The sequence below is a fragment of the Dermochelys coriacea genome, chromosome 2 (assembly GCF_009764565.3).
Source record: "Dermochelys coriacea isolate rDerCor1 chromosome 2, rDerCor1.pri.v4, whole genome shotgun sequence".
Lineage (NCBI taxonomy): Eukaryota > Metazoa > Chordata > Testudines > Dermochelyidae > Dermochelys > Dermochelys coriacea.
In genome coordinates, this window is record NC_050069.1 from 103,607,285 (window position 1) to 103,622,497 (window position 15,213).

Here is a 15,213-nt window from a genome sequence, read left to right on the forward strand (position 1 = left end):
TTCCAGTACTGCCAACCGCAGATATGCAAAATTCTGTTTGAGAAGAGGGCTCAGTCTCCATTCCATGGGGACACCTTTTTCCTTTCCTGGTCAAAGAGTCTCCTATATACCTTCCCCTCCAATGCTGCTAATCTTCAGCGTTCTAAACAAATAGGACAAACCATGGTAATTTTGATTGCACCAACCTGGCCAAGACAGGTATGGTTTCCTTGCCTTCTTTATTTCTACTCCCAGGCAGCCATCGTTTAGGATTTGGGGAACATTTGTTACCCCAGCTTGGATGCTCTCTGGCTAAAAGCTTGGTACCTAGATGGCTTTCAGGATTAGAACTTTCGCGTTCCAGAGAGGATCAAGAAGTCTTTTTTAGAACAGCAGAAAGTAGTCTACCATGAATTACCTGCAGAAATGGAAGCGATTTTACCACTGGTGCACTTACCATCACCTCTCTCCTGTTGATTCTCCATCTTGGAGATTTTGGATACCTATGGATTCACTCTGAAGAAAAGAGGTCTCTTGTTAAGCTCCATTCAAGTCCACCTAGAAGCCATCACAGAATTTAATTCTCCTGTGGAAGGTTTTTCAGTATTTGCTCGTCCTTCAGCTTCCAGATTCATCAAAGTGTTATCAACCCTCTTCCTAAGTGTGAACATGGGGTTTGAATAATCTCCCTTTGAGCCATTAGTTTATTGTGCGCTTCTAACTCTTTCCATGAAAATGGTTTTTCTAGTGGCAAATATCTCTTGTAACCATGCTTCAGTGGGTCACAACTGAGAATACCAAATTCAGGACGAACTGTTGAGATATAGGGCAAACACACCCCATAACTGGTGGTTATTCTTTCACAAGATATACTAGACCAGCAACAGAAGTAAACTGATGTTTTACCACACTGGCTAATAAGAATTCAGAAAAGCAGTCTCCTTAGGTATTCCAATCCTTGTATCACCACCAAAAACACTAGACTTATGAAGAGTCGTTATTTAAAACCAATTTCATCAACCAAAGGTTCTTCTGATCCCAAAGGACCAGCCACATTGACCTAGGTCAATATTTAACTTACCCAGTAATCATGCTGTTGTCAGTCCTTTAGTATCTAATATCTAAAGGTTTATTTATAAAAGAAAGAAAGGTGAGAGTTAAAAGTGGTTAAAGGAATCACATACATACAATAATTGCAAGGTTCTTGGATCAGGCTTGTAGCAGTGATGGAATTAAACTGCTGGTTTAAGTCAAGTCCCTGGTTGCTTCCAAATCATTGGAAGGTCCTCAGTCCTTGGGTTAGAATGCTCCCATGAGTATAAGTCCATAGTCCAGAGGTTAGAGTAGGAAAGAGACAAAATGGAGATGTCTCCAGGGCCTTTTATAGCTGCTTCTTTATAGCTTCTTCCCATGTAGAGGGAAACCCATTGTTTCAAACAAAGCCCTCCGTCCAGTTTGTGGAAAAATAGAGGTACCATAACAAGATGGAGTTTGGAGTCACATTGGCAAGTCACATGTCCATGCCTGCTGTCTTATAGCAGAGGCCATTACTCCTACTCTAGTTAGCCGTATAGAGTGGAAATCTTTCAACTTCATGAAAAAACTCATACAGATACAGACAGACATCATCTTCCTCTCCAAATACAGATGGACATCATACCGAAAGGACTGAAGGTCAAAAATCCATTACAATCTACATACCACACAGACTATGCTGACAGCTTGTGCCACACACTCTCAAAGAAACTGCGGAACCACCTGATCAACATCCTCTACAGCAAACAGGGAAAGATTAAGAATGAGCTCTCAAAACTGGATACTCTCATAAAGAACCAACCTTCCACACAAACTTCCTCGTGGCTGGACTTTACAAAAACTAGACAAGCCATTTACAACACACACTTTGCTTCTCTACAAAAGAAAAAGGACACTAAGCTATCTAAACTACTACATGCCACAAGGGGCCACAACAGTGGTTCCCGTAACCCACCCAGCAATATTGTTAATCTATCCAACTATACTCTTAGCCCAGCAGAAGAATCTGTCCTATCTCGGGGCCTCTCCTTTTGCCCCTCCACTCCCACAAACATGATACAGTTCTGTGGTGACCTAGAATCCTATTTTCGATGTCTCAGACTCAAGGAATATTTCCAACACACCTCTGACCAACATATTAACCCACAGAGACCTTCCTGCCAACACTACAAAAAGAAGGATTCTGGGTGGACTCCTCCTGAAGGTCGAAACAGCAGCCTGGACTTCTACATAGAGTGCTTCCACCGACGTGCACGAGCTGAAATTGTGGAAAAGCAACATCGCTTGCCCCATAACCTCAGCCATGCAGAACACAATGCCATCCACAGCCTCAGAAACAACTCTGACATCATAATCAAAAAGGCTGACAAAGGAGGTGCTGTTGTCATCATGAATAGGTCGGAGTATGAACAAGAGGCTACTAGGCAGCTCTCCAACACCACTTTCTACAAGCCATTACCCTCTGATCCCACTGAGAGTTACCAAAAGAAACTACAGCATTTGCTCAAGAAACTCCCTGAAAAAGCACAAGAACAAATCTGTACAGACACACCCCTAGAACTCCGACCTGGGGTATTCTATCTGCTACCCAAGATCCATAAACCTGGAAATCCTGGACGCCCCACCATCTCAGGCATTGGCACCCTGACAGCAGGATTGTCTGGCTATGTAGACTCCCTCCTCAGGCCCTACGTTACCAGCACTCCCAGCTCTCTTCGAGACACCACTGACTTACTGAGGAAACTACAATCCATTGGTGATCTTCCTAAAAACACCATCCTAGCCACTATGGATGTAGAAGCCCTCTACACCAACATTCCACACAAAGATGGACTACAAGCCATCAGGAACAGTATCCCCGATATTGTCACGGCTAACCTGGTGGCTGAACTTTGTGACTTTGTTCTCACCCATAACTATTTCACATTTGGTGACAATGTATACCTTCAAATCAGCGGCACTGCGATGGGTACCCGCATGGCCCCACAGTATGCCAACATTTTTATGGCTGACTTAGAACAACGCTTCCTCAGCTCTCGTCCCCTAATGCCCCTACTCTACTTGCGCTACATTGATGACATCTTCATCATCTGGACCCATGGAAAAGAAGCCCTTGAGGAATTCCACCATGATTTCAACAATTTCCATCCCACCATCAACCTCAGCCTGGACCAGTCCACACAAGAGATCCACTTCCTGGACACTACGGTGCTAATAAGCGATGGTCACATAAACACCACCCAATATCGGAAACCTACTGACCGCTATTCCTACCTACATGCCTCTAGCTTTCATCCAGATCATACCACACGATCCATTGTCTACAGCCAAGCTCTATGATATAACCGCATTTGCTCCAACCCCTCAGACAGAGACCAATACCTACAAGATCTCTATCATGCATTCCTACAACTACAATACCCACCTGCTGAAGTGAAGAAACAGATTGACAGAGCCAGAAGAGTAGCCAGAAATCACCTAGTACAGGACAGGCCCAACAAAGAAAATAACAGAACGCCACTAGCCATCACCTTCAGCCCCCAACTAAAACCTCTCCAACGCATCATTAAGGATCTACAACCTATCCTGAAGGACGACCCATCACTCTCACAGATCTTGGGAGACAGGCCAGTCCTTGCTTACAGACAGCCCCCCAATCTGAAGCAAATACTCACCAGCAACCACACACCAGAACCACTAACCCAGGAACCTATCCTTGCAACAAAGCCCGTTGCCAGCTCTGTCCACATATCTATTCAGGGGACACCATCCTAGGGCCTAATCACATCAGCCACAGTATCAGAGGCTCGTTCACCTGCGCATCTACCAATGTGATATATGCCATCTTGTGCCAGCAATGCCCCTCTGCCATGTACATTGGCCAAACTGGACAGTCTTTACATAAAAGAATGAATGGGCACAAATCAGACGTCAAGAATTATAACATTCAAAAACCAGTTGGAGAACACTTCAATGTCTTTGGTCAGTCGATTACAGACCTAAGAGTGGCTATCCTTCAACAAAAAAGCTTCAAAAACAGACTCCAACGAGAGTCTGCTGAATTGGAATTAATTTGCAAACTGGATACAATTAACTTAGGCTTGAATAGAGACTGGGAATGGATGAGTCATTACACAAAGTAAAACTATTTCCCCATGTTATTTCTCCCCCCCCCACCCCACCCCACTCCACTCCCCACTGTTCCTCAGATATTCTTGTTAACTGCTGGAAATAGCCTACCTTGCTTGTCACCATGAAAGGTTTTCCTCCTTTTCCCCCCCTGCTGCTGGTGATGGCTTATCTTAAATGATCACTCTCCTTACAGTGTGTATGATAAACCTATTGTTTCATGTTCTCTGTGTGTGTATATCAATCTCCCCTCTGTTTTTTCCACCAAATGCATCCGATGAAGTGAGCTGTAGCTCACGAAAGCTTATGCTCTAAGAAATTTGTTAGTCTCTAAGGTGCCACAAGTACTCATTTTCTTTTTGCGAATACAGACTAACATGGCTGCTACTCTGAAACCTCTAGTTAGAATGTTCACAGTAGAGTCCATTAAGTAGATAGGAGTCTTCCATGGTTCATTGTGATTTAAGTGTTCTTTGCTGGGCCATTCAACTTGGATAGTTCCTTTACAATGTGCTGGCTAAATACCTTGTTGGTGCTACCATAGGAGCAAACATTTGAAATACAGGTACGTAGTTAATATTCATAACTTCAGATACAAAAATGATGCATTTGTACAAATAGGATAATCTTATTCCGCAAATCATAATTTTTCCGTAGACATCTTACATTATTACTGCAGTGGTTCAGGTCTATACTAACCTCCTTCGGTCAGTAGTGCGCATTCTCAACAGGAACACTTTCATTGACGTAATCCTAACTCGGTGCCCCACAGGCTCCTGGCTTCCCGCTCAACACTGGCTGCCCTCCCCTACACACTCTCGATTAGTGTCCTCCCAGATACTTTCTAAATGGGTTTTCATCATCATCTTCTCCTGATATGCAGCTGCTAATGGGCCATGTCCAAATAGGGTAATAGCCTACTTTACTAGATTTCAGCCTATGTCCATTGCCATACTGAAAGATGTTCCTGTTGCAGAAATCTACAAAGCTGCTATATGGACATTAGTTCATACTTTCTCAACACATTAGGCCTTGGTGAATGCCTCTAGAACAGATGCTACATTTGGTTCTGCAGTTCTACAAACAGTTCTAGGCTGGGTTCTGAAGTGCCCATCTCCTTCAGAGGATACTGCTCGAGAGTCAACTCAAGTAGAGCATGCATAGGGACACTAATCGAAGAAAAAGGAGAAGTTACTTACTTTGTACAGTAACTAAGTTCTTCAAGATGTCTCCCTGTGGTTGCTTGACTACCCGCCCTCCTTTCCCTTCAACTGCAGTGTCTCTTCTCACTGGGACTTCTGTGGTAGAAAAGAACTTGAGGATAGTTTTGTCAATCACAGTCCTAAGTATTCACAGTACAGGGTCCGAAGATGGCTAGGGTGCATACATGGACTGAATGAGCATTGCTGGTGAAAGTCTCCAATCAAATGTGCCAGGGGTGTGTGTACACCTCAAGTCGGGGACACATCTCAAATAGCTCATTATACAAGGTAAGTAATGTCTCCTTTTGTCTTAGTGTCTGAACTGGCTCTAAATAGTTGTAAATGAATTCATTAGATTTAGATAGTGGCAGTGCAGCTTTTAGATTATTGCAGTATTTACTGAACACTCTGTCATGAGTGTTCATTTGTGTCACATCAAGATAAAGGTCTATACCATACTGGGCTGAATTTTTTCAATAAATCTAAGGTCTAAAACTTCATGAATAAAGTAATCTTTCTCTTAACAATAATAGTTATTGAAACATAATTCTGTGCACTGCAGACTAACAAGTAGTACCTGTGCCTCATACTGTTCAGGCAGGTGGCAGCCAATAGGAAACGAAAGTTTTCAACCTTGAGGATGACTTTCTCATAGCCCAGTTATTTCAGATTCAGAATAAATTGGTTCATGACTAGGCAGCTTGTCTATGTAGATGCTGTTGGAACTCCCTTGTGGCTATTTCAAGCCACTACGTTTCTATTATTTTCATATACTGTAATGTGTTCTAATGTAGATTTATATTTTTGGGGCCCTATTCTGTAAACAGATGCATTAACTAATGTGTTTACAGAATTTGGGTCTTATGTTGTTGTTGTTGTTGTTTTTATATTAGAGTGGACACATCTCACTGTAGTATCTGAGCCTTTTATACAGGAAAATAAGATCTGGCTCTGCTCTTGCTATCCTAATGTTTGGTCACTTTTACTGTTTTTGTTTTGTGGTGGAATTTTCTTTCTTTGGGTTTCTTTAAATTTTGTTGTCATCTTTGCTTCTGGTGTAAGTAGACTTTTGAAAAAGGTGAGTTTTTCCTCTGAGTTCCTAAGGTGATCAGATGAAGACACATTCTGAACTCATTTGGTAGGGTGTTTCATAGTGTGTTACCTATCATTGAAAACTTGTCTTCAGTTATACTGCTTGTAATGGAACCATGTCCATGCAGCACAGTGCAAGGCTCTCACACATACATCTTTGTGATGCTGCATGTTTGGCAAACTCCAGTTACAAGAAAGTAAATTGTTTTTCCCGTTGTTTGCTACCTGTCTGACTAAAAGAGGAGAAAGATCTGCAGTAGTGTCACCAACTCTTAGTAAAGAATTAGCAAGCAAGAAATTATCACCTAAGTTATTCACCTAAAATAAGGTAGCTCTGTAGTTAGGATTGATGCTTGTTTCCTTTTTTAATGTTGTGCATACTTTTATTTTTTGCAGAACTTAATACATCAAGTGGAAATCTTCCTTCAACACCACCCATGTCTCAATCCACAGTTTCTGCTCAGAATTTAGTAATGTCTTCGTCAGGAGTTGGAGGAGATGGTAGTGTCACCCTGACCTTGGCTGATACTCAGGGCATGTTATCTAGTGGTCTTGATTCAGTTACACTTAATATCACTTCACAGGTCAGTGCAATTTACTGCTCTGCTCTTTTGATAAAGTAATAGTACAACCTCAAGGGACTGGAGTGTCTGAATGTTTTTTCAGAAAGTAATTTTTACCACTTACGCACAGTAGATGAAGATGCAATAAACATTTTTGCTGCTAACAGTGTGCACATTGTTGCCTAGAACCATGACAGAATTTCTTACATGGAGCTACAGCTTATGCCACCTCATGCTCCCATGGGAAGGCATGAAGGCCGGAGTTCCCGTGATCCTCCCCAAGTTTCCTCTTACTGTCTATGGCAGCAAATCTTTAGAACAGCTTTTAGTTCTTTAATTTTCAACTTCATAATCCCTGTCCAGATTGAATGTCTTTGATTTCATCCCCTTATACAACAATCTCTCCCCATTCCCCTTCCCGCCTCAGGACATACCCCTTTATAGAAAGATCTCAAGATGGTGGAGTCAAAACCTTCAAGCCTTGTCCATCCTTTGACAGACTAATTTTTCTTAAAGATGGACACAGCAGTTGCCTGGTTTTGGGGCGTATAATTCATCCAAGCAGCAGGTGCTCGGTTTGCCTTTCATTCTCTACTCATCTTAAAGGTCAAGAGATGCGAGACTGAAACTCCGTCTCTTAGAACAGTCTGAGAGTGACATGAAACCCAGAAGATCTAGGCACTAGTATCCCCATACTGCTCAAATTTGCACCATCCAGCACTCCATTAAGCAGGCAGGTAATGCCAAGACCACAGCAAAGAAGATTGCATCAAGAAAACAACTGGCACTGACATTAATATCTACACCAGGGCGGGCAAACTTTTTGGCCTGAGAACTACATCAGGTTTCCAAAATTGTATGGAGGGCCAGTTATGGGAGGCTGTGCCTTCCCAAACAGCCAGGCGTGGCCTGGTCCCCGCTCCCTATGCACCCCACCTGCTTCTCGCCCCCTGATGGCCCCCCCGGGACTCCTGCCCCATCCACCTCTCTCTGTCCCCTGACTGCCCCCCGCTGCCCCATTCAACCCCTCCTCTCATTCCTGACTGCTCCCCTGGGACCACTGCCCCATCCAACCACCCTTTCTCCCTGACCACCCCCGGAACCCCTGCCCCTGACTGCTCCCTGCCGCCCTATGCAACCCCCTCTCTTCTTCCTGACTGCCCCCCTGGGAGTCCTGCCCCCATTCAACTCCCGTTCCCCACCTTCTGACTACCCCGACTCCTATCCACACCCCCGCCCCCTGATCACCACTCCGAACTCCCCTGCCTTCTATCCAACCCCCCCTGCTCCCTGGCCCCTTACTGTGCTGCCTGGAGCACCAGTGGCTGGTGGTGCTACAGCTGTGTCGCCCAGAGCACCAAGACAGGCAGCCATGCTGCCCAGCTGGAGCCAGCTACACCACCACACAGCACAGAGCACTGTGTCAGGTTGCAGCTCTGCAGCTGCGCTGCCCAGCAAGAGCTCACAGCCCCGCCGCCCAGAGCATTGCGCTGGCGACGCAGTGAGCTGAGGCTGTGAGGGAGGGGGAACAGCAAGGGAGGGGCTGGGGGCCAGCTTCCGAGGCCAGGAGCTCAGGGGCCCGGCAGGAGGGTCCAGCGTGCCGGATGTGACCCATGGGCCATAGTTTGCCCACCTCTGATGTACACTGTCACCAGTTGCAGCATTGAACCTATCAAAACTTTTGACATTGAAGATGATGCCATTTTTGATAAATTGTATGGTCAGTTGGTCAAGAGACTAAATAACCAATGTCAGTCAAGTTTATTAATATGGTATAGGGAAAAGGTTCCATATGACACCAATTTTCAAAAGAGCCGTCCTATAAAGCAGTGTTACGTTCACTTTATTACAGAAGGTGTGCTCTCCAAAGTTCTACTCCTAGAGTGATCTTAAAAGAAACTGTATTCCTCATTTGAAACTCAGTTCAACTAATTAGCTTTTTATCTTGTTTTTCTGGTGTGCCCCTTATCTTTGTTCTGAACACACTGTACATTCTAGGTCATGATGGACCCTTATCTTTAGTATGGGTAAATGCTTTCCAGGTACTAAGGGATCTGAAGACACCTCCTAAGCCTGTTCTAGAATAAATAGGTTTGTGAGGGTAACTGCCTTTCTGTTTTTATAAGGAAACAATTATATGTCCTGATACTGACAATATTCCTATCTACTGTAAGCCAAAGTTAATGCAAGGTGGTATGAGATATTTCACATAGGTGAATGGAATTATTTCAAAGGTACAGGCTAATTTGGGATATATAACTGCTATATTAATAATTACTATGGATACATAATGCTTTATATATATGTATGATAGCCAGCATAAATTAGTCAACATCACAGACGTTCTTCTTAGTATATACACAGCCAGCCTCAGGTGGCACATGGCCAGGATTCATCACTGAATTTGGTCTGCTAGTTGGATCATTAGCTTCCCCAGCCTGGGCTGGAAACTGATGGGGAGTGCAACATGAAAGCTGATCCATGCTCCCCACCACAGACATTGAAACAGGATACTAAAACAGGCCACCCAGAACACTGGGACAGGAGTTTGAGGAAAAGCTCAGTGTCCTCTCATGCAGAAAGAGATGGAAGGCAATAGGATAAACCTTATCCAACATGAAAAAATGAGTGAAAAGGAATAGATTGCAAGGCAGCAGATTACATTTAGTATCAAAAGTACCTGTACCCTCATCAACACTAGCATTGGGTGAACTATTGTGGACCACACCCAGGACATACATCAGCACTGCAATATCCAACAGGGCCAACAAGGCCCCAGCACTGATGGCTCCCTACCCATCAGTCCCACCCATGAAAGAGAGAGACATCTCATCACCAGGATGCAAGCTGGTATTAGCATTGAGCAGGGAGCTGTCCCTCCCATTTGATCCATGAGTGGTGCCAGCAAGAGACCCAAGGAATTCATCAGAGCCCTACCTTTGGCCTGCCAGGACTGGCATTGGTCCAGTCAGCAACTTAACAGCCACCTGGATGCATATGGGATGCCTCCTTGGCCCCTGTGGTGTACGGTCCATCTTGCCAGGTCTCTACCTTCCAAGCCCCTTGTTTCAGTCGTGGAAGAGGAAAAGATCTCCTTCTCCAGTAGCATCCTTGCCTCAGCCACAGTCGCTGGATCTTTAGTGATCTCAACTGTCCAAGAGAAGTCTTGTTCGGCCAAGAATGTGCCAAAAGATAGACTGGATTTGTTTGGGGGAAAATCCTACTCTGTGCATTGTTTCAATTGTAAGTGGCTATCAGGGTTTCCAAGCCAAATGTGACGTTTTAACTTGGGACAGAGTGAATGTTGTGAGAGCAGAGAGGAGCTCAGGGACATCATAAAAGAAAACTCAGCTGGTGGCCAAAGTGACCTTATAAGCAGCTATGGTCAGAGCAGGCACTGCAACTAGGTACATGGCCTAAGTGTTGCCAGTGTGGAAGGCATGTTGGCTCCAGGCTGTGTCTCTTCTTCCTGGAGTACAAACTATGGTTGAGGATCTGCCATTTGAAGGCTCAGAGAGAAAACTGACACTGCCTTTATGCTTGCTCAAGGACTCCAGTTTGACTGAGCTCTGTTTTGCACCAGCAAAGACAGCACACGCTGTCCTACCGGAGGCAGCCGAAATACCATTCCAAGAAGCTGATGAGATACAGTAGAGGACATCATTCTTCATGAACTGTGTCCACACATAATGGCAGCAAATGTGACCACTCAGATGAGAGTTGCACCAGGACAGGTCCGTGGAGCCCTTTTTTGGAAACTGTCTATCCTCATTCCAGTGAGCATTGATCGGATATTACCACTGACAATTTGGGTGCTGGACATCGTAACTCAAGGTTATACTACCAGTTCCTTTCCCTCTCCTGTTTCCTCTTCCATGTCCCTTTTCAGGGACCCTTCTCACAAGAGCCCTTTACAAACAGAATTGGCCTTCTTGCTCCGCCTCGGAGCCATATCGGAGATGCCTCAGGACTACAGGGGAAGAGGCTTTTACTGCCTGTCTTTATCCTATCCTAGACCGGAGGAAACTAAACAAATACATATGCCGCCTCGGATTTAGGATAGTAACACTTTGCTTCTATCATTCCATTGCTCCCAGCTCAAGACTGGTTCATATCTCATGACTTGCAGGATGCCTCCTTCCACATAGCTCTCCACCTCCCTCACTGGGAGAACCTCAGATTTATAGTAGGACCCAACCATTTTCAATGCAACTTTCTACCCTTTCTATTCTCCATGATACCAAGAATATTCAGTTAGTGCTTGGCCATGGTAGAGTCACTTGTAAGGAAATAGTGACATCATGTCTGTCTATACCTAGATGACTGGCTGTTCAGGGGCAAGTTCCGGGATGAGACAAGACAGCCTTAGATCAAGTTCTCCTCCAGTTCTTTCAGTTAGGGCTCCTGGTGAGCTATGAAGAATCATCTTTCATGCCCTCAAAGAATGTAGAAGTCAGAGGAACTCTGCTCAAGTCACAGATATCATAAGCATACATGTCAAAAGACAAATTGAGATCCCTTCAGTTGCTTGTATGTGACATAAGGGCGAGACTATCCATGAACTTTTGCATATGCCTGGGATTATTAGAACACATACATGCATGTACTTATGTGCCATTGCTTGCCTGACTTCACCTGTGGCCATTACAGCAATGGCTAAGGACTGTGTATTCCCCATCCAAACACAATATGAACTTGTTGGTCACTGTCCTGTCCCATATCTTGTGAGAACTTACCACAAGACTAAACCTCTTGATATGAGGAAAGGTGGGTCTCCTCCTCAACCCCCTTGCTAACAGTGAAGCTTATTACAGATGAAGCAGGGACAAGTTGGGGTGCTCACCTGAATCAACTCCAAATACAAGGAGTGTGGTCACCAGAAAATCTGAAGTTACATGTCGTCAAGATGAGGGTCACCAGCTTGGCCTACATAGCATTTGTGCCTGGTCTGTGAAACAATATAGTGCAAACTGTGATGGACAGTTTGATAGTGATACACTGTATCAGCAAGCGGGGTACCAGATGGTCCTCACTTTATCTGGAATCCATCAAATTTGGTGAATAGTGTTACCAGTGCGGGATGATTCCACCAGACTTTCTTCTTCCAGAAGTCAGCCATGGCCTTACGGACTTCTTGAGCAGAAATGTGGTAACTAACCATGAATGACTGCTAGACCTAGACCCGATATTCTGATGATGGGGGACCCATCCAAATAAGCCATAGATTTATTTTTGCCACAGTAGAGTGCCAAATGCAAGGTTTTCTACTCCAACGTAGGCATATACCTAGGGTCTCTGCTGGATGCTTTTTTTCTTTGGTGGTCTCACAGTCTCTCTTATGCCTTCCAACCGATCCCCAGGATAATATCCAAGATCAGAGGGAACAAGGCTACCATTATCATGATAACCCCCAACTGGCAGGGACAATTTTGTCTGTCAGACCTATTAGAGATGTCCAGCCAACCTCCGATATGCCTCCATTCTTTGCCCAGACATATGTCTCTGAACTCTGGACAGATACTACACCTGTACTTGCACTTGCTGCACACAGCTGCCTTGGATACTGTGTGGATGAGCATTCATGACACAGATTGTGGCAGGTGCAAGAGATTCTTATGCAGAGCAGGAAAACTCCTAGCAGAACTTTTTTTTTCAAATGGTGATTTTTTTTCCATATTGGCAGCCCAAAATAATCTAAATTTTGTTGAAACCCTGATTCCAGATTCTGGACTGTATGCTGCTGCAGTTTTTCACACCGTACAGTGGTGAGATTTATTAAGGGCTTCCTTCGTGCCTGACATCCAGTTAGAGACCTGACTCCTCTTTTTGCCCTCCTGTGGCTCATGAAACCTTCCTTTGATCCTTCATCAAAATGTTCATTATACCACCTAGCATCAAAACAGTCTTCTTAGTTGCTATCAGGTTGGTATAGAAAGTCAGCAAGATCCAAACCCTTATGCTGGACACCACACACATCGTTTTAACAGGGATAAGGTGATGATGAGTCCCCTCCCCAAGTTCATCCCCTAGGTGGTCTCAGAATTCCATCAGAATCAGTCACTCATCTTGGCAGCCGTCTTCTCAAAATCACACTTGTTTTTTCCAGGAGAAAAGAAATTTCAAACTCTGGATGTCTCCAGAGCCCTACCTTATTATTTAGAAGGACAAATCCCTTCAAACTCACTCTGTCTCTCTTTGTGGCTTTATGTAAACGCCAAGCAATATCTTCCCAGAGACTCTCAAAGCAGATCACAGAGTACATTTCCATTTGTTACCAGCTAGTCAATGAGCGTATCTCGCTAAACAACAGGGAGTGCTGCTGAACAGAGCACAGGCAACATCGTTGGCCTGCTTCAGAAATGTGCTGAGCTCAGAGATTTTGATCTTTTTAAAAATATGCACTTGACAGGATTAGCCAGGGCAGACACCAAAAGTGGGATTGCAATCTTTGGCTATATCTACACTTAGGGAAGTGTGTAAAATACAGGTACTACATGTGTAGCTAGATGCTTCAGTGAAAGGCAGGCTGTGTTCACACCTGACACTGCAGGGTATAGCTACACGTGACAGTGGAAGGCTCCAGCAGCAGATAGTTGTCTGAGCTGTTCCCTGGTACCTCCCCGCTGCCATAGCCTTTCACTGTGGTGGGGAAAGGCTGAGGCAAAGGGACCCTAAAAATAGCAGTGCAGACATGGGAAGCACTGCTTGGGCACATAGAGAGTTGTAGGCTATATCTTGGCTGTATAGGTAGGGCACTCTGCTCACCTAAGCTATGCCTTGTCAACTGTGCTGGTACTTATACCCATGCTAGGTGGGAGTGTAAAGTGTCTTCTTTACACAGCATCATAAGTGTAGACATAGCTTTTGATGGTACAGCTGTGGCTTCTTACTCCCACCATCTGAAGGGGAGACTGCTTGCTAGTCACTTATAGTGGGATCTGCACTGACACACGTTGTACGTGAAGAGAAAAGAATGGTTAACTACCTTACAGTAACTTGACATCTTTGAGATGCTATAGTCAGTGTGGTTCCATGATCAACCTTCCATCCCCATTTTTTGGAGTAGTCTGCAATGTGGCTTTCGAGTTGCAAGGGAACTGAGGAAGTGTCATAACCCCTCCACCATTTAGATGGGAGCACAAGGATGCCTATGCAACCCTCATATCCAGTATAATCTGGTCTTGTGTGTGTCAGGTGCGTGCCTCCTACAGTGAGATTGACACTGTGTACATTGTGTCAGAGTCACAGTTGCTGTAAGGCAAGAAACTATTCTTTCCATGTGTTGTAGGATATGTAACTCTGCTCCTTGCTCCTGTCTACTCTGTAACACTGCAGTACAAGAGAAAGGTCACTGGGTTTGTAATAGTGATTTCTACTTAATCAAAATTAGATAAATTAGTCACAATACAAGAACACATTATAGAAATTTTAACAGTAAATCCCAGTGACCTCTTCCATTTCATGTCCAGTTAGGCAGAATTAACAGGAGAAACACCAGTGTGAGATAGTGAAGGAAGATACATTTATATAAAGGTTAACAGTGGTACCTTCCTCTAGGAGCAAGTATTTGTGAATGTGAATAAACCTGTAGAGACTTAAATAAGATATTTATTTTTCATCTGGAAAATACTGGTGCATAATAATCAGTGACTTTAGGTCCAGGCCTCCAAAATATTTTGTAGCATGGACCAGACTTTAGTATGTTGTCTTGTGAACCTGCTGTCCATCCATTTGTGACCACATAATTTCTGTGGCAATACAGCTGTTTCTTTTGTAGAAAATAATAGGAGAGTATTGATTATAGTTGGTAACTGTCTTTTTAAAATAAGTTAGCAGCTGAAAAAAAATAATGCAAGCCAGCACCATGTGACCCCTTGGCTCTCCAAGTCTATCTGCCTGTGGTTCATGAGCCACTGTTTAGGAACCTTTTCAGTGTGTCAATAGAGCTAAAGGTACATTAGCAAGTAGTATGAAGAAAAAATCCTATTGCTTCACATGAAAAAGGACTTCAGTGGTTGGTAGCAAAGCAAAACCATTTACACGTTCAGCAATAACTTACCTCTTCATATAATTTTTAGCTGAATTACATTTGTTCTTGAAAGTTAGACGTTAATATCACTGACTACATTTAGGTGTTGTACATAGGCCAAATGTACAGCCAGATCCTCTGTGACATTTCCCTTCAATCTTAATATGTGAAAACTGCTGGCTTC

At 44.0% G+C, this 15,213-nt stretch overlaps 1 protein-coding gene across 10 annotated transcripts in view; it reads left to right on the forward strand.

The window, feature by feature from the left end:
* The window catches only part of ZNF236 (zinc finger protein 236), a 188,547-nt gene that overhangs the window by 138,919 nt on the left and 34,415 nt on the right, over positions 1 to 15,213 (forward strand). For all 10 annotated transcript variants that reach the window (XR_006278954.1, XR_006278953.1, XM_043508220.1 and 7 more), the window contains one exon: positions 6,834 to 7,021. Coding sequence is in view for 8 of the 10 variants with exons in the window: in XM_043508220.1 (XP_043364155.1) it covers positions 6,834 to 7,021 (188 nt within the window). In the remaining 2 variants the exon portion in view is untranslated. The remainder of the gene's footprint in view (positions 1 to 6,833; positions 7,022 to 15,213) is intronic.